General features: G+C 49.1%; 1 protein-coding gene across 2 annotated transcripts in view; it reads left to right on the forward strand.

The window, feature by feature from the left end:
* The window catches only part of Tcf7l1 (transcription factor 7 like 1), a 173,479-nt gene that overhangs the window by 142,498 nt on the left and 11,456 nt on the right, over positions 1-19,525 (forward strand). The window contains exons 4-5 of one of the 2 annotated variants that reach the window (XM_050130239.1): positions 7,907-7,990; positions 8,278-8,319. In XM_050130239.1, the coding sequence (XP_049986196.1) occupies positions 7,907-7,990; positions 8,278-8,319 (126 nt within the window). The remainder of the gene's footprint in view (positions 1-7,906; positions 7,991-8,277; positions 8,320-19,525) is intronic. The other variant, XM_050130240.1, reaches the window with a different exon arrangement.

Consider the following 19,525-nt stretch of genomic DNA (forward strand, 5'->3'; position numbering starts at 1 on the left):
CTCTCTTTCACACACACACACACATACACACACAGATGTGATCACAGGGGGGGAAGTGGGGCTGGGTGTGGTAGAGCATACCTGTAATACCAACACCAGTACTCAGGAGACTGAGAACGGCGAGTTATTGTGAGTTGGAGACAAACTTGTGTTTTGACTTTTTCGGTTTTTTTGTTTGTTTCAAGACCAGGTTTCTCTGTAGCTCTGGAGCCTGTCCTGGAACTAGCTCTTCTAGACCAGGCTGGCCTTGAACTCACAGAGATCCACCTGCCTCTTCCTCCCAGTGCTGAGATTAACTGCCTGAGCCATCACTGCCCGCCTGAGACCCTGTGTTTTGAGATGTTTCACTGAGCGTGAAGCCATTTGAGGAGGGGAGTGTTTGTTTCCCCGGTCTTGTCTCCTGGTGACAGCGTCTGTGGCATCCTTTCAGGCAGCTTTAGGAACCGTTGGACTTTATTCAAGAGAGCCCTAGCTTAAGGTCGAAGGAGTCCTTGTTCACCAGTGGGGATCAGAGAGGCAGGCAAGGCTTGTCTCCTCACTGGGAAGCTGGGAACGACTCTGTCCTCTGCCTGTGTCCTCTCCTCTGCAGGAGAAAGTGGAGGGCTTTCAGGAGCTGGAGTTCGGGAGATGAGTGTTTTCCTTGCTCCCCACACAGAGTGTTCTCCCTGGCTGCATTCGGTGACAAGAAGCCTTGATTTTTCTCTGGTGCAGAGGCTGTGGGCGTACCAGCTCCTGGACTCACAGAGCAGGGGTGAGGCAGGGTGGGCCTGCCTGGCGCAGGGGCCCTCACTACTTTCTGGGAGCCTGAGGGTTAATCTCTATAGCTCATTGGCAGCTCTGCCTCTGTCCAGGGCATGCTGGGATTTCCTCCCAGCTGTTTTACATCATGAAGATTTGTGTGTTGGGGAAATTCCAGGGCACAGCTGCAATTAATCTGCTGCAGGGTCCCTGAGCAGAGTGGGGATTGTGTAGGACAGGTCTCCGCCCCGCTGCAGGAAAGCGGGCTCTAGCCTCTAGGGAACATCCTTCAGAGGGACCCTTCCCCAGGCCCGAGTGGAGCGGAAACAGCCCACCTGGCCAAACGCTTAGCCCAGGGAGAACTCTGGGAAGGAGTGAGAAGCAGAAAGAGGCAACGGAACATTAAGGAAAAGAGGCACGGCACCCCTCTAAATCAAAGTAACATCCAGACCAGCACTTGTTAGAAATGTCAACCAACAGAAAATGACTTGTCCGCCTTTGCTTAGGAATGTGTCACTCTGGTCAGCATTCCACAGAAAAGTACAAGAAGGAACAAACCCTGCTAACCTCTTAGGGTCCCGTCGCCCTACCCCACCCCAGGAATGCAAGAGTGCTCCAGGTAGGAAAATCAGTCTCTGTGCATGCATCTCACAGATGAGTCAAATCAGAAACCACGTAACCGTGTTTGGTGGCTGCTGAGTGAATTCAACGTCCGTTCCAATGAGAACAATGTGAACATAGGACTAGAATCACCCTTCCCTAACGAGGTGAAGATAACGCCAGGGCTGGGGAGATGGCTCCAGAGGCTAAGAGTGCTTGCTGCACAGTCATGGGGACGTGAGTTCAAATCTCCAGCAGTCATGTTAACAACAACACCTGGAGGCTGGGGCGATGGCTCAACCGGAAAGGCAACCAAGCCCGAGGACCTGTTTGATCCCCAGAAGCCACATAAAGGTGGAAGAAGGGAACCAATTCCCCAAAGCTGACCTCTTGCCTCACATGTGGCACGCATACACACACACATACTGATGATAAATAAATAATTTTGTTTTGTTTTTGTTTTATGAGACTGGGTTTCTCTGTGTAGCCTTGGCTTTCCCAGAACTCGATCTGTAGACCAGGCTGGCCTGGAAATCACACTCATCCACCTGCCTCTGCCTCCTGAGTGCTGGGGTTAAAAGCATGTGTCTCCACCATCCGGCCGATAAATAAGTGAATTTTTTAAAATTTTAAGTTGGGTGTGAGCACACGTGCCTCTGTGACCTCAGCGCTGTGGTGAGCAGAAACAGTAGGATATCTGGGGTTGCTGGTTGCCTGTCTAGCTGCAGTGTAGTAAGCAACCCTGTCTCGCTCAAGGATCGAGCAGGATATCTGACCTCCTCCTCTGGCCTCTGTGCATGGGTGTGCGCCCACACACACGTGTGTGCACCACACCCGTTCAGGCACGCATACATAAAAGTAAACAAAAAGATTTTTTTATTACATTTATTTCTTTAGCGAGAGTGCAGTGGGTGGGGGAATTGTCACGGCACGTGTGTAGAGGTCAGAGGACAATTTTCAGGAATCAGTTCTCGCCTTCCATCATGAAGGAGAGCCCAGGGATCAAACTCCAGTTGTCAGGCTTGGTGACAAGAGCCATTACCTACTGAAACTACTTGGTGGCCCCGAACACAAAAAGGTAACATTCTAAACCACAGACGCTCTGTACTTCACTATAAACCAGAATAGCAGTAGGTTAGGTCCCCCACCAGTTTCCAAGACTCCGTAAAAATGGGACCTCGCTGTCAGCCCCTCTTATGTGTCACAAAACACGGTAGTATATTAAAGCAGTGTTTGTAACCTGAGGATGGTGGCGTCGTCTGTATGAATATCGAAGAGGTCCCTTAGTCATAGGCAGCTCTCCAGAATAGCTGGCCTTGTCGCTCAGTCCTGCAGTTGCATTGATCCCTTGAAGACCCGGAGCTTTGCCTTTTCAATGGCCATCCCAGGAGAGGGGGTGGACAGCCAGGTTCTGAGACATCAGCTGCCCCGCTGCCAGCTGCGCTGCGCTAGGCGTGAGCCTGGGCCTCGGGCAGCTTGTTGGATGGAGCTTAGATAGGGCTTGGCGGAACCTGTTTTAATTTGTCCACACGCCATCATTGTGCACAGAGCCTAAGCTCAGCTACACATCACTTAATCCCCACAGACATGCTCCACCCATGCGCAGTGACCTCTCGTGGGAAACTCTGCCAAGAAGCGCTTTCTTGGCACTGGGGAGATGGCTCGGTGTTGAGTGGGTACTGCCCCTGCAGAGGACCCGAGTTCACTTCCAGCACCCACAGTTCATGGTTCCCACAACCACATGTGATTGCAGCCCCCGCCTGCTGGGGGTACCCACACACATGTGCACAACGCACAGAGAACACAATTAAAATGAAAAATAAATGAATAAATAACTTTTTAAAAAGCTGTTTCTTTCCACTGGGCATGATCTAGGCATTCAGAACCACACAGATGCCTGCGTATGCCAAGTGCTGGCATGGAGGAGTCACCCTGCTCTTGCCTTTTGTTGCCCGGATGGGAAGCATTTAATACCCCACTCCTTGTGCTGCAGTCTGAAGGCTTCCTAAGTCATCCCACTGTTCCCTGAGCCTTCAAATTCTGCCAGCCACCCACAACTCTCTTCAAAATCTTAAAAAGGAGGCTAGGGAGATGGCTCAGTGGTTAAAACACTTGACACACCGGCATGAGATCCAGAGTTCGAATCCCCGGCGTCCATGTAAAAGCCACACTGGGGTAGTGGCCCAGCTGTAATCTCAGCATTCGGGAGGCAGAGATGGAATTCAGAAAGCTCTGGGTTCTGCTGTGAGATCCTACCTCAATATATAGGGGAAGAGCAATCGAAGACACCTAGTGTCACGAGAACCAGGCAGAGAGGGTAGTGCACCAGAGTCTGTCTGGCTTCCGCACGTGTATATACATCCACACAAATCCACATGTACACCATACACAAGTTCTAAGTTGATAAAAGGAGAACTAAAATAGTTCCAAAATGATCCTCTGTTTTCCCAGGCCTAGACTTAAGACTGGTACCGTCTAAGTTTCCCGTTCTCAGTTAACATTAGTGTGGAGCTGGGCATGGCGGCACGTGCCTGTGGCACCTGCATGGGACACTGAGGCACGTCCAGCCCAGAACGATGTCTCGTTAGACAGATAAAAGCAACAGAAAGTCAGAGCTCGTACTCTGTGAGCGTGTGGTCATGTGAAACTGTTTACTGGGAATGTATGTGTGCTAACGACAGCATGTACATACCTGACATCCGCTCTGTCAGTGAGATGAGCCCTCGTAAAAAATAAAGTAACTGCAGGTCAATTCCTCGGTCACTAGAATAGCAATTCCCACAGCAGGCAGCCCCACCCCTGCCCCCATCCTGGGAGACATTTGGAAAAGTCTGAAACATTTCTTTTCTTCCTTCCTTTCTTTTTTTAAATTTGTTTTTTGAGTCAGGGTTTCTCTGTATAGTCTTGGCTGTCCTGGAACTTGCTCTGTAGACCAGGCTGACCTGGAACTCACAGAGATCTGCCTGCCTCTGCCTCCCAAGTGCTGGGATTAAAGACGTGCGCCACTCCTGCCTGGCTCTTTTCTTTTAATGTTTATGAACATTTTGCTTCCTTGCTTGCGTGTGTGTGTGTGTGTGTGTGTGTGTGTGTGTGTGTGTGTAGGTGTGCTCGTGTGTGTACGCATCATGTACGTTCAGTGCCTGTGTAGAACAGAAGAGGGTGTCAGGTCCCCTAGATCTGAGTTACAGGCAGTTGTAAGGTGCCCTGCTGGTGCCTGGATCCAAACCCGGGTTTTCTGCAAAAGCAGCACATGTTCTTAATGCCTGAGATATCTCTTCAACCCTGACTTTGAAACATTCCTGTCAAGAGAGGATGGGAGGCTGCTGAGGCTGGTGAACTGCTGGTGTGTGAGGCTAGCCCCTCTGCTGGTGTGTGAGGCCAGCCCCTCTGCTGGTGTGTGAGGCTAGCCCCCTGCTGGTGTGTGAGGCTAGCCCCTCTGCTGGTGTGTGAGGCTAGCCCCCTGCTGGTGTGTGAGGCTAGCCCCTCCACAATAGAGTCACACAGCCCATTATGTCAGTCATTAATGCCAAGGGGAACAATACTGCTCGCAAGTCCTAAAGCCAACTGTGTGTGAATGCCCAAAGATCACCTACAATGTTATTTACACCCTCAAACATTGTCCTAAATCAAAGTTCAGATTGTTTGGGCCCATCCCAGTAGAATTTCAAGCTATCCCTGGGACAACCAACAAGTGCGCATGTTTTTATAGCTCAGTGGGAAACCAGATCACGATAGACCCGATGCGCCGAGACTCCCCTGTTGTGTGGTTCATGTTAGGGTGATAGAGTCTGAGATATTTCCTTTTAGCCTCAGATGTTTGTTACTGAGGTTCCGTTTTTTTTTTTAAGTGGTCAAACATTTAGGTTGTTGCCTCTGGAAGACGTTTGGTTCCCAAAAGTCCTGGCTTCCTCAAGCCACTGCCCTAGGAGAACATCGATGTCCGTATTTCCATTTAAGCTCTGGGGGTGGGGGCAGATAGAAGAGGAGGGCGAACGTCCGTCAGGACAAAGGGTGTATTGGAGGCCGGTACAGTGGAAGGGGTCAGATGGCCTGAGGGCATCCCACTGGACATAATGCTTACCATGCAAGTGTGAGGACCAAAGTTCGGATCCCTAGCACCCATGTGAATCCCAGGTAAGCGTATGATGACTCACCTTTGACTCCAGGACTCAAAAGTGATCCCGGGAGCAAGCTAGTTAGCTAGACTGGACAGCTCTGGCTCCGCTGGAGCCATCTTGCCTCAGTGAATAAAGTAGAGGGATTGAGGAAGACTCTGATCTGAGGTCAGCGCCCTACACACACACACACACACACACACAGAGAGAGAGAGAGAGAGAGAGAGAGAGAGAGAGAGAGAGAGAGAGAGAGAGAGAATATGTTCTTGATCATAGAGCTGTGTAAGGAGTGGATTTTAAGGCAATAATAAAAATCCTAGGCTCATATTTTGACATACTTGGTCTATCCCTTTAGCCAAAAGCCTTGGCTGGTGCCCCTTCCTGCTACTAGAAGGGCTGTGTGCTAACGTGGGTTCTTTCAGTGGGTGTGTTTTGATTTGCTTTTCTTCTTTCAGGAGTTGGTTCTCACCTTCCACTTGCTAGGTCAGGATCTTTCTTGTTTCTGCTGCTGCGCCAAGTACTAGTAGGCCAGCTGACCCTAGGAGCTCCCATGAAATTCTGTCTCTGCTTCCCATGTTATAGTAGGAATGCTGGGGTTATAGATGCATGCTCCCCAATGCCTGTGTGTGTGTGTGTGTGTGTGTGCGCGCACGCGCGCGCGCGCTTCAGCGTTTCTCAATGTCTTTACCTGTTGAGCCATCTCCCTGCCCTATTTGTTTATTTTTTGAGACAAGGTCTCATGTAGCCCAGACTGGCCCCAGACTTTCTATGTAGTAGGTGATAACTTTGAACATCTGCTTCTTCTAGCTCCATCTCCCCAGAGCTGGGATTATAGGCAGGCATTACCACTGTCGGTTTACGTGTTGAGAAACAAACCCAGGGTCTCATGTACGCTAGAAAAACACTCTGCCAGCCTGAGCTACATCTACAAGCCTCGCGGGTGCCTCTCTGAAAATTCGGCCCCTGCCCTGTTTGCCCTACCCAGCTCTTTTCCTGTCCTAGCGAGTTGTTCCTCCCTCCCCTGTGAAATCCAAGAGCGATGATGACTCAAAGGCTCTCTGAGTCCTGCTGAACCTCCCCTTCCTCGCAGAACTCTGGTTCTCAAGCTAGTCTCAGGAATTCTGCACAGACGCTGTCCCGTTGGTCGGGTGCCCAGAAGCACCCCGTCAGTGTTGACTCTAGGACAACGTGCTTGCTTTTGCTCCTGGCAAAGACTAATGGTTTGCTTATGAGCATAATCGCTGCCATTTATCAAACATCTCCCACGTGCGCGACGGTGTTCGGTCCCTGACATGGTCCTGCTCCTGCTAACAAAGTGAGTCATAATAGCTTGCCCCACAGGTGACAAAACAAGACTCCAAATTGTTAAGTCATTTGTCTTGGGTCCCAGCCTACATCGGCTGAGTGATATCGATACCCATGGATGCTGTGCTCGGAGCCCAGGCTCCCCCACTTCCCCTAGACTCCCTCCTGTCAGCTGTGCCGTACCAATGTTAAGGAAAGGTTTTTCCTCTGAAGAGCGTGTGCGCATGAATTTGTATGCACATGGGTATGGAAAGACTTCCCCACAATTACGCATGGCAGAAGGTGGAGTGCTGGGTGATGGGCCCAAGGTTGAGAGACAGTACACGGGAGTGTGGATCAGACGCTGGGTGTGGTAGTACATACCTGTAATCTGGGCGAGCCAGTTTTAGAGCACAAAGATTGATGCGAATTCAAGGCCAGCCTGGTCTAGTAAGTTCCAGGCAATACAAGACTATGTAACAAGACCCTGTCTTGGTTTTTTTTGTTTTTGTTTCTGTTTTTGTTTTTAGGTTTTTGAGCCAGATCTTACTCTAGACTGGCCTCAAATTTGTTGCATAGCCAAGGGTGACCTTGAACTTTGGATCCTCCTACCTCTACCTCCCGAGAGCTGAGATTTCAGGCCTGGCACCACCATGGCCCATATAAGCGGTGCTGAGAGTTAGGCGTAGGGCTTTGTGAATGCTATGTGAGGACCCTAGACCACCTGGACCGTATACCCTGCCCCGTCCCATGCTGTATCCACTTCTTTACCATTCCCACAAGTGTGTGTCTTGGGGAATGCCATCAGTGATGCCGCAGGAGATGGAGATGGGCCAGGCAGACCCTCCATTGGGTAATCTTCACTCTGATGATCTGCCTCCCTCCGTATGGAGAATAACGAAGCCTTGGGCTTCACATTGGAATGTATCCATCCCCTCCCCCTTAAGAGTTTAGCTGAGTTGTTTACTGTCTTGCCCCTGGCCCCTGGCCGTGGTAATGGGATGGTGGTAGCAGAGTGACTACGTTAGATCGCGTGGCAGTGGCGGTGGTTTCCACTGTCCAGGGCCTGTGGGCTTCACATAGCTGGTTACCTCCCTGCAAGCCCTTTCTGTGCCTGCTGCTGGAGAGCCTTTATCTTACCTTCTTCGTGTTTTCTGTCCCCTGTGCAGTACCTGCAGATGAAATGGCCTCTCCTCGATGTCCCCTCCAGTGCTACAGTCAAGGACACGAGATCACCATCGCCAGCACACTTGGTGAGTCTGTTTTAGCAGCCTGGGCCCCCGCCCTTGACTCCTTTCCACCTTCCAGAAGCTTCCTAAGACTGTCTCTCTGGTGTCTTGCTTTTCTTTCTGTGCTAAAATAGCTGAAGAGGGCTTCTTAACGGAGAAGGGCTTGTCTAGCTCACAGTTGGTGGGAGCGGCTCTCCGGTGGGGAAGCCATGGTGGCAGGAGCCGGAGGCAGCTGCTTACGCTGCCTCCCCTGTCAGGAGGCAGAGCGTGATGGATGCTGGTGCTCAGCTCATTTTCTCCTTTTTGTTCAGTCTGGGGATCCTGCCCGTTGGATGGTGCCTCCCACATTCAGGGTGAGTCTTCCCTCCTCGGTTAAATCTTTCTGGAAACACTCTACCAGACGCACCTGGAGGGTGTTTCCATGGTGATTGTAAATCCAGTCAAATTGACAATGAAGATTAACTCTCACACTGTGCGGGCACAGCCAGGGGTTAACAAAGAGGTTACATCTTAGACACCTTCTCGTCCACCTCAGCACATAGGCACGAACCACCTGGGATGCTTGATTGAAGACACATGGCCTTGACCATTAACCCCCATTCTTCCTGAACACCTGCTTCAAATCCTTCTCCACTTCCTATGAACAAGGAGTCCTTTCTGTCCAGTTGGTGCTCCTTCAGAACACCTCCTCTCGTCCCCAGAGCTGCAAGGCTGCAGTTAGAGAGGCTCTTTTCTGCCAGCTGTTTCAGGAAAGCATCCATTAAAACCTGGCCAAGGGCTCCTCAGCACAGCTGTGGTAACGTCAGCCTTGCAGGACCATGGGGTCCCAGGAGGGCGCCTCATGGCCTCGTGATGCAGAACTCAAGTCCAGAGCATATAAAAAACGGTGCTGGAATATAAGCCTTGCATTCCATCTTCCAGGAAGCAAGGAAGGAAAGCTCCAAGTCGATGCCTGCCAAGCTATCCGGTGACTGTCCCTCCAGTGAGTCTCAGAGTCACAGGGGACTTCACCTTTCTCAGCCTGTTCACTTTATAGAAAGGAGGCCAGGGCCTCCTCACTGCCCACCTCAGGGATCCATGGGGATTTCTGAAGCTCTACTGGAAACAAATTTAAAGATCTACGAAAGCAGAGTATATCAAATAAAATGGCCCCCATGTTACCATCCCTCACATTCCCCCTCTTGCCGCTCTTATTTTACAGCAAATCCCATGCGTATTATTTTCTCACAGGACATTCTAAGATATACTGATAATCCTTGCTCATTAAAAGCTTAGAGGCCAGCCATGAGGAAGAAGATACACACAGAATATAAATAGAGGTGCGGTGAGCCTGTGTGGTTTCCAGCAATCACGGGACCAGCTTAGAGTGGCAGAGCCCTTGGTAGTTTACAACATGATGTCATGTGTGGTTCTCAGATGACTGTCACCACCATCTGTCAGGACGGTATACAAGAATAACCGTGGAGGGCAGAGCCAGCCACCCAGGTTAGGCTGTCCCAAGACGTGCAAGGAACTAGTGGCAAGTTCGGTATCCCGTCACCAAAGCATTGAACAGTTGTGCCACCGAAGGGCCACGGTGGCGCTTCTGGTCCCCTAGGTCCTGTTTGGAATGGTGAGCATGAGGTAGAGGTGCCCTCTAGTGGCTGGAATCAAACACAGCAAAGGCCCTTTAGCTTTCTTCCAGCGCCTCCCTCTCAGCCCACCCTCGCCCATTCTGTGGCACCCCAAAGCCTACTGCAGCAGACCCCAGAATGTCAGTGTTTGCTGCGCTCCCTCCTTTCGAATCTAACACGTATTTCTGGATGTTCCATCCTCCCTGTGAGCATCGCCCTACTTGCCCGCCTTAATATCCTCAACCGTGCTTCCCACGCTTCTGCCGTGACAGCGTCCCTGCCAATCCATGGCAGCCTGGCTCAGCTCTAACTGCCATGTTAAGTCATCTCCTTGCTTTCTAGGCACCACGTAGGTGACATCTGACAGTGTCGAGCACTCCCACTTCCTTGGTTATCATATAATACTCAGTATTGGCTCTTTTTCTTTCTAGCCCCTTTCCCTCAAATAAACCAGGCACTCGTGGCTCTCTCAGAGAGACAGAAAAGTGTGTGGAATTCCTAAACTCTCAAGGAGCTACTTGCAGTTGCAGCTGCCAATCACCCAGCCACTGCAGATGCGTGCTCCCTGTCTGTCACAGCACAGGAGAGGGACAGAGGGCCCTTAGAGAAGCTTGAGCTGTCGGTACATAGTGCTTTATGGATAGCGAAGTGGACAATTTCCCCAGTAAATTTCGTATTACCATACTCTATATTCTAATATTGCAAAGCGAGGAAGCCAGAGAGATGGCTCTGCAGATGCTTGCTGCCATGCCCGATGGCTCGAGTTTGATTCCAGGGACCTTCTTAGTAGTAGAGACCTGGTCCTATAAATTATCCTCCAACCTCCACAAGTCAACTTGAGAGAAAAGAGGGGGGAGAGAATTTAAGTGTAATTTTAGAAAACCTGGATGGACTGGGCATAAACAGACAGATCTCTGTAATGAAGCCAGAGTCCAGCAACTCCTCCAAACTCTGGGCGAAGGAAGACTTGAGGTGTCTGGGGAGGAGGTGGTGGGTGGGTGGGTGGGACTGTTGCTTCCTTCTCTTCTCGAAGCTTCTTGCCAATTACCTCATCTCTCTTTGCCTCAGTTTCCTCATCTATTAAATGGGGATTATAGGCGCACTGATGTCATAGAGTTGTCCAGAAATGAGCCAGCGTGATGTAATGAGTTCAGCATTGTGCCCAGCACAAAGTAACTCTTCACTAAGGGCTTTCCAAACTGTCACCACACTACACCGCCATTGCCACCACCACTGCTGCCTTTGCTATTGTTAAGAAATTAAGAGAGGGAATGAACAATTAACATCGCGTTTAATTAGCAGAACTAAGAGGTAATGAGGGCCTGAATTAGGTGCCAAAACAAATGGACAGATTGCGAAGGTAATAGAGATAATGAGCCCATAGAATTTAACATCTTAATCCCCCAAGGATAGGATTTAATTGGGCTGGGGTGGGGCTGGTATCTTAGTGTTTTAAGCTCCCCACGGCGACTCTAAGGGGCAGCCAGAGTTGAGAATCATTCCCATAATTGCAAATCAAAGACAGGAGGCAAGGGAAAGAGGCACTCCCAGCATCTCTAATGACTTAACATGACTCCTTGTCAAGCCAGAGGGTGTGAGCAGAACCTGAAGTCTCTTAGGTCCCAGTCACAGAAGTTGGGGGATCGTTTTTTTTTCTTTTCTTTTTTTAATTAGAGAAATGAAAACACTCTAGATTATGAAAATTTAGCTTAGATCAGAAGTAAAATATTTGAAGACGTTTGCCCAGGGAGTAGGGCCAATGAAGAAAATAGGCTACATACTTGCAGAGATTTGGTGAGTCATGCGGAGTCTGTCAGAGAAGGGTGTCCAAACAAGTCAGAACCCGGCTGTGGTGGGGGTGGGGCTGAGCGGTGCTGTTATTACCATTTACACCTTGAAAACCAGCTGGGGGCGGGAAACAGAGCATCGCCTCTATGACTGGTTAGTTTTCCTGCTTTGCTTTGTTGTAAAGATTGTGATTTTTATTTTATGTGCATGGTGCATGAGTGCTTTGCCTGCCTGTCTGCACCATGGCCATGCTTGGTGCCTCAGGAAGCCAGAAGAGGGCATCAGGTCCCCTAGAGCAGTGATTCTCAACCTGTGAGTCACAACCCCTTTGGGATCAAATGACTTTCACAGGGGTCGCCCAAGACCATTAGAGAACACAGATATTTATATTGCAGTTGGTAACATTAGTAAAGTTACAGCTGTGAAGTAGCAGTGAAATAATTTTATGGTCGGGGGTCATAGGAGCACAAGGAACTGTATTAAAGGGCCACAGCATCAAGAAGGTTGAGAACCAGAGTTCCAGATGGTTGTGATAACCGCGTGGGTGCTAGGCACTGAACCCCGGTCCCCTGCAAAGCAGCCTGTGCTCTTAACCACAGAGCCATCTCTCCAGTCCCCAGTGTAACTATTATGATCTTTGACTGCCATAATCTCACCGCTTGGGGTTGATTGTGCTGACATGCCACTCTCTTCCTGGAGCTCCGAGCAAAGAAAAAAAAAAGTATCTGCTTTGTTCATAAGCATTTACCCTGCATCTTCCGTATGCATAAGTAAAATTTGTGAAGGAAGTGGGGAATGACCTGTGAGAAGGTGGGCGGTCCTTCTATACATCTCCTCACTCCAGGGTCAACCTCTCATTCGAAATGATAAGTGCAAGTGTGTGAGTCGGGTGTAGGGGCGCACATCTGCAACCCCAGTACCTGGGAAGCTGAGGCAGGAGACTCAGAAGTTCAAGCCAACCTGGACGACATAGCAAGGCTTGTCTCAGAAACATACAAGAATAAAAAAAGCATTATGTACACTTGTGTTGCTTGAGAAAGTACCAAAGGGGATAGAGGAAGGCAGCAGGCATCTATACCGCTACATAGACCGTCATCTGTGTGTATGCGTGTGTGTGTGTGTGTGTGTGTGTGTGTGTGTGTGTGTGTAGGCATTCACTCCCACACTTGGTTTCTAAGGTTCAAGAATTGAATTCAGGGCTCCTTGCATGCTCAGCCAGTGAAAGTGCCTGCCACCAAGCCTGACTGCCTGACTTCCATCTCCGAGATCCTCGTGGTACCGGGAAAGAAGGGATTCCCACAAGCTGGCCTCTGACCTCCACACACAGGCACACACTCACAAAAAAATAAACAAAAATGTAATTAACATTTTTAAAAGAGCAGTGTTACTCATGGAGCAAGGGGGGAAAAGGCTCATGAGTTAAAAAAGAATAAAGCCTGCAGCCCATGGTCAGTATTGTGATAACGTTTTAATAGTGAATACCCAGTTTTATCATTCTGCATTGAGTCATTCTCGGAAACAAATGAGAGAGCTTCGTGTCAAAAGACTGGCAGCTGAATCAGTGCCTGGATGCTTGCCTTCTAAGGACCACATCTCATTGCCCGAGCCCCAAACCCCGAGGTGGAATTTCCCTTTAGTATCATACATCATCGCAAGAGTTATGATGTGGGTCGCATTTGTAATCCTCACACTCGAAGTGTTAGGGTAGGGTGGCCAAGAGGAGCTTAAGGTCATCCTCTGCCACGTAGTCCGCCCAAGCCTGGGCTCTGTGAGACCCTATCTATTCATAACTATGTAAATGAACGAGATTTGTATGTGGCTATGTGTGACCCTGTCTATCAATTCGTAAGCAGATAAATAATGCATTAATGGGTAAATAAGTGAAATTTATATTTTGCTTCTCATCTCACCAGTTCACCTGTGTAAATCCAGAAGTCTCCAAAATCCTTAACCGTGTGTGTCTCCCCCTGTTTTCCTATTCTCATTATACTTCTTTTTAGTTAATATTAATTTTTTATTTGCATGTAGCTTCAAACTTTCCTAGCCGAAGCTGCCACACACTTTTCTTTCAGATCTTCAAATCCAGCTCTTGCGGTTTCTCCCTCTCCCTCCCTCTGTATATGTTTTTCCCTCTTCCACTTCTGGTAAGTTGATAGTAACTTAGAAATGTGATCTCTGAACACTTTAGGTTTCTTAAGAACAAAAATGTTTGCTTAAATAACCGCAACAGAGTTATCAAAACATCGAAAAAGGAACATTAGGGCCTGAAGAGAGAGCTCAGTCAGTAAGAGTGTGTGCTGTATGATCATGAGCCCCTGTAAAAGGAGGAAGGATGGGATCATGCACGTGTTCCTGTGACCCCAGTTTACAGCCTCGCTCCAGTTTCAGGGAGACTAAGTGGGGATAAAGTGGGGAGTGATGGATTAGGACACCCCAGGTTCTCTTCCGGCCTTGGTTCACACAGGGCCTTGTGCATAGAACATACAAACAAAAGAAAAGCAAAAAGATTGACATTTCACACAATTCTCTAGTTGTCATAGTTAGGTTTCTATTGCTGTGAAGAGACAACATGACCATAGCAACTCCTACAAAGAAAACATTTAATTGGGGCGGCTCGCTTACAGTTTCAGAAGGTCAGTCCATTATCATCATGATGGGGTGCCTGGCGGCATGCAGACAGACATGGTGCTGGTTTCATCTTGAACAGAAGGCAGCAGAAAGTTGTCTGTCAGTCACACTGAGGGACTCCTGAGCGAAAGACCTCCAAGCCCACCCCCCATCATGACCCATTTCCTCTGACGCGGTCATACCTCCTAATATAGAGTCATTTGTTTTCCACCCAGCACCTAGTGCACAGAAGGAACGGCTGTGCCTTCCATCCTGACTCCCATCTCTGCTCATCTGTGGGGTTTCATTGGTGTAACTTCTGTTTTCAGTCAGTGCGGGGCCTCAGCCTGCCTTGTTTTCCCTAACTCTCACAGGCAAGCTGGTGGTTTCATTGCTGGGCTTCTCTGTTGGGCTTGTTTTGTTGAGTTATAGCCTCTCGTAGCCCAGGCTGGCCCCAGACTTGGTATTTTCCCAAGGATTGCCCAGAACTTCTGATCCTCCTTCCTCTGCCTCCCAAGTGCTAGGATTACAAGCATGCTCTGTTTATTCAGTGAGCAAGATCAAGCCTGGGCCTTCACGTGAGATGGTCCAGCTCTCTGCCCGTTGCCCTGCATCACCGGCCAAACCAGCTGTTTGCAGGTTGCCCTTCAGTTTGAGGCTGTCTGACATTCCCTCGCAGTTACGATTGTGTACTGTGGGCAAGAATGCCACTGTGCCAATGCTGTCTCCCCGTCCAATCAGAAGCAGGCCCGCTGTGTCAATGCTCTCCCCGTCCAATCAGGATCAGGCCCGCTGTGTTAGTGCTGTCTCCCCGTCCAATCAGGAGCAGGCCCGCTGTGTTAGTGCTGTCTCCTCGTCCAATCAGGAGCAGGTCCACTGTGCCAATGCTGTCTCCCCGTCCAATCAGGATCAGGCCCACTGTGTTAGTGCTGTCTCCTCGTCCAATCAGGAGCAGGCCCGCTGTGTTAGTGCTGTCTCCCCGTCCAATCAGGAGCAGGCCCGCTGTATCAATATGGCCCCATATTAGAGGTGTTGTCTTTGGGATTAGGTGGTGCCAGGTATTTCCACTGTGGTGCTTCTGTCCACGTCCCCCCCACCACACACACACACACACACACACACACACACACACACACACGCCTTGAAGTTGTGTGTATCCTTTCCCCACACATTTACCCACTGAGTCAGGACGGCCATCAAGATTTGAAGGCAGGGACTGCCTCATTCCTTCTGGACCGGTGAGCTTCCTCGTGGTGTGGAGACCCCCAGGCCTAAATTGGTTTTCGCTGCCACTTCCTAACTGTAATTTTGCTACTGTTATGAATCGTAATGTTTTCCAATGGTCTTGGGTGGCACCCACGCTGATTTGAAAGGATTTTTTTGTCCATGGGGTTTTGTCCCACAGGTTGAGAACCACTGTTCTATTCCTTTCTACAATTGCACTTTGGCATTTTTTTTAAAAACTTACTCCTCCCACCCGCTAACTTTCTTGTAGAATAGAATCAACAACGCACCAAATCAAATTTGCACCCTTGATAATAGAGATAAGTAAACCAACCAGTGGGGGTCAGTGAGACGACACAGCGGGTAAAGGCCCTTCTCACCAAGCTTGAGGACCAGAGTTCCGTCCTTGGGACCCGTGCGGTGGAAGGACTGAATCTACTTATGTAAATTGTCTTCCGACCCCCAATACCCATGCCGTGGCACACACATGCACAAGCGCACGACACATACACACAATGGTTTTATGGTTGTTTTGTTATGTTTTGTTTTGAGATACAGTCTCACTCTAGTCCTGACTAGCCTCAGACTCAGAGACCCATTGTGCCAGCTAAAATGGGCTTTAAGGATGAACTTTGTGATTTAAAAACCCAGAAACAAACAAACAAAACAGGGGCTGGAGAGGTGGCTCAGGGATTAAGAACACTCCCTGTTCTACCAAAGATCCTAAATTCAATTCCCAGCAACCATATGGTGACTCACAATCATCTAGAATAAGATCTGGCGCCCTCTTCTGGCCTGTAGACATGCCTGCAGGCAGAATACTGTAACAAAACCGTTCAGTTCTGTGAAGCTGAGTGGAAACACGATATTTTCTAACCGTTTGAATTGCAAGGCTCTTTAACTGTTTTCCGTTGCTAGTCTCGGAGACAGAGGTCTGTCCTCAGGGAGGAGGACTAAGAGTTTGAGTCCAGCCTGGATTACAGGGCAAGGCCCCGGCTCTAAACTCTTCCCTCAAACGCACAAGGAAGGAACGGCAGCACTAACTGAACAATAAAATGACTGTCGGTTTCTCTGTCTCCCCTGCTCCCAAGAATGGGAAAGCAAGGGCTCTGGTCAGGAAGGATTTACCCAAAGGATTATATTAGTGCTCCGACTTGCAAAGCCTTCAACACATACCCTTGCACAAAAGGACCTGAAGGCGCATTCCAGTTCCCAGAGCATCTTATCTCTTGCTGCCCTGCAGGTTCTTACCTTGTCTTTGCATCTTTCCTGGCCTGCAGCATGGTCCTTGTCAGGTCTTTGGGGTAGGAAAATTTCCTTTTGGTTCTTGGTGTTCTGCTGTTTAGAGACATGGTCTTGCTAAAGAACCCATATTGGCCTCAACTTCATTTATTTTTAATTTTTTAAAGGGGTGTGTGTATGCGCGCATGCGTGCTATGGAGATCATAAGACTGCTTATGGGAGTCAGTCCTCTCCCTCTGCCACGTGGGTCCTAGCAATCACACTCAGGGCCTCAGGCTTGGAGGCCTTTACCTGCTGAGCTGTTCCACTGCCCTGACCTTTTGTTTGGAAAGCCAGGCTTACAGGTGTGATTACTCATCTTGCCCAGCCTATTCCGAGTGGTTTGTGCTCCAGGCACTAGAGCTTGAGCCCAGGGCTTTCCCTGTGTTGGGGTGTTCTTCACTTCCTCCTTCTGCTCAGTCCACTGGCCACCGCTAGGTCCCCGAACATACTAAGATGCCCCCCACCTCGAGCCACTCCACTAGTGTTCCCATGCCAGAATGCTCCCCTCCACCTCTGCCTCGTATCTAACTCGCTCCCACCTTCAGTCAGTTAAGCAAGTCATTTTCTTAGTGACCCGGAAGAGCCCATCTGATCTGCCTTTCCAGTTGACTTTTTTTTCCCAAAGTGTTTATCAACCACTTCCTACACACTGTATTACTAGACCTTGAGGACAGGTGCTTTTGTCTAAGTAGATCAGGTTCTCTTTTTTGGAAAGATTTCTCTGGGTGTGAGCATCTGTGTCTACGTGAGTTTACGTACCCCACGTATGTGCAGGTGCCCTTCACGGCCAGAAGGCATCAGATCCCCCGTAGTTTTCACGTGGGCACCATGTGGGTGCTGGAAACTGAGTGCAGGACCTCATCAGAGCAGTCAGTGCTCTTAGCCACGGAGTCTTTTCTCCAGCCCCACATAGAGTTCTCTCGCTGCCTCCGTGAGACCCAGAACACGTCATTCAGTGAATGCGAAAGTTCTTATTTTTGTGACCCTTGATTTTCTATGAGGCCAGTTGTTCTCTGCTCTGTCAGATTGCTCTTTGTGGCTGTCCAAATCAGTGCCTGTTCATGCAGCCTCTCCAGTCACGTAACCCATAAATAAGTGCCGTCATACATGGTACAGAAAGGTTCTGTGTGGGAGTCATGTGTCTCCTCTGCTCGACAGGCTAGGGTAAGGTGATTGCTAAAGAACTCACAGTGTGGTCTCAGAGTGATTTTGTTGGGCTGGGGATGCACCTCAGTTGGCAGGGTTTGCCCTGGGTTCCATCCCTAGCACTACCTAAAGGCAGGTGTAATGGTGCACACCTGTAATTTGAGAATTCTGCCAGCTGGGTGGTGGTGGCACACTCCTTTAATCCCAGCACTCGAGAGAGAGGCAGGCAGATCTCTGTGGGTAGTGAATTTGAAGTCATCCTGAGCTAGATGAGATCCTGTCTCAATAAAAAGGAAGAAGGAAAGCAATTATTAAAGAGTTTGAGACGTGTCTGTCTATCAAGGAAGATGTCCAAGTTTGGAATTTTTTTGTTGTTTTGGCTTTGTTTGTTTGGTGTTAGGGACAGGGGTCTCTCTCCACAGCTCTGGCTAGGTAGACCTCATTGTGTAGAACAACTAGCCTCAAACTCAGGGCGGTCCTCCTGTTTCTGCCTCTGGAGTGCTGAGATCAAAGGCGTGTGCCATCATGCCTGGCCTGGTCTGGTTTGTTACATGTAACATACATTTATTTCTTGGAGGGGAAGGGGAAGCACGTATCTCATGGTGTTTGTGGGGCTCAGAGGACAACTTCCGGTAATTTTCTTTTTCTGCCTGTGAGTTCCTGTGATAGAACTCGTGCTGTCCAGCATGTTGTCAAGTTTGCTGACAGGAACCTTTCCAGCTGAGCCATCTTACCAGTCCCTCTCGTCCAAATTTCAGTTAGGTTCCCCTTTGCCCCAGGTCTTGTTATATACAGATTTTTCACCCTTATTTTCTGCACCAGCTGGCTCCTTCTGGAATATTTTGCCAGCTTTAAGATAGACTCGGGAGTCATTTAGAAATAGGTGGCCAGAAACTGTGGCATCTGAAGTAAGTAGGAAATTTGGGAGCAGAGTAAGCTCTAACACTGTTGAGCCAGCAGTCGGGAGCATGCTTGCGCAGGGACCATCTTTGGATCCCAGCATCCACACAGTGGCTCCAAACTATCTACTCCAGTTCCAGGGGATCCAATGCCTCTGACTTCTCTAAGCACCAGATATACACACAGTGCATATTACTCAAAAACATAATATAAAGTTTAAAAATCTAAAACAAGGGGGCTTGAGAGATGACTCAGCAGTTAAGAGCACTGACTGCTCTTCCAGAAGTCCTGAGTTCAATTCCCAGCAACCACATAGTGGCTCACAGCCATCTGTAATGAGATCTGGTGCCCTCATCTGACCTGCAGGCATACATGATGGCAGAAAACTTTATACATCATAAAGAAATAAATTAAAGAAAAATGTAAAGCAAGATTCATTTATTAAAGTGAAAGAAAGCCAGTGTGGTAGCACACACCTTTGATCCCAGTACTCAGGTGACAGAACCAGGTGGATTTCTGAGTTTGACGCCAACCTGGTCTACATACAGAGCTTTAGGACAGCTATGACTACATAGAGAAACCCTGTATCCAGAGAGAGAGAGAGGGAGGGAGAGAGAGAGAGAGAGAGAGAGAGAGAGAGGCAAATATGCAGAGTTAGAAAGGAGACAGCTCATGAATTAGAGCTTTGTAGGTATCTGCGATGGGTGCCTGCAGAGAAGGCTGCTCTCTGTCACCAAACTTTAAGCAGTTAATTAACAAAAAAGAACATCTGGGCAGGTGGTGGGTAGTAGGGCATCCTGTTATGGATACACGAGCAAAAGGGCTCAACTTCATGTTCTGGGGTTCTAGCCCTGAAACCCTCATGGTAGGAACCAATTCACTGATCTCCACGAGCACCCGTGCGCATGCATGAGCACACACACAAATAAATGTTTAAAAGAATTTTATAATTAGGGCCAGGCGGTTGTGGTACACTTCTTTAATCCCAGCACTTGGG

This window comes from Alexandromys fortis, unplaced genomic scaffold (genome assembly GCF_014885135.2).
Source record: "Alexandromys fortis isolate MF-2015 unplaced genomic scaffold, M_Fortis_MF-2015_v1.1 scaffold_336, whole genome shotgun sequence".
Taxonomy (NCBI): domain Eukaryota; kingdom Metazoa; phylum Chordata; class Mammalia; order Rodentia; family Cricetidae; genus Alexandromys; species Alexandromys fortis.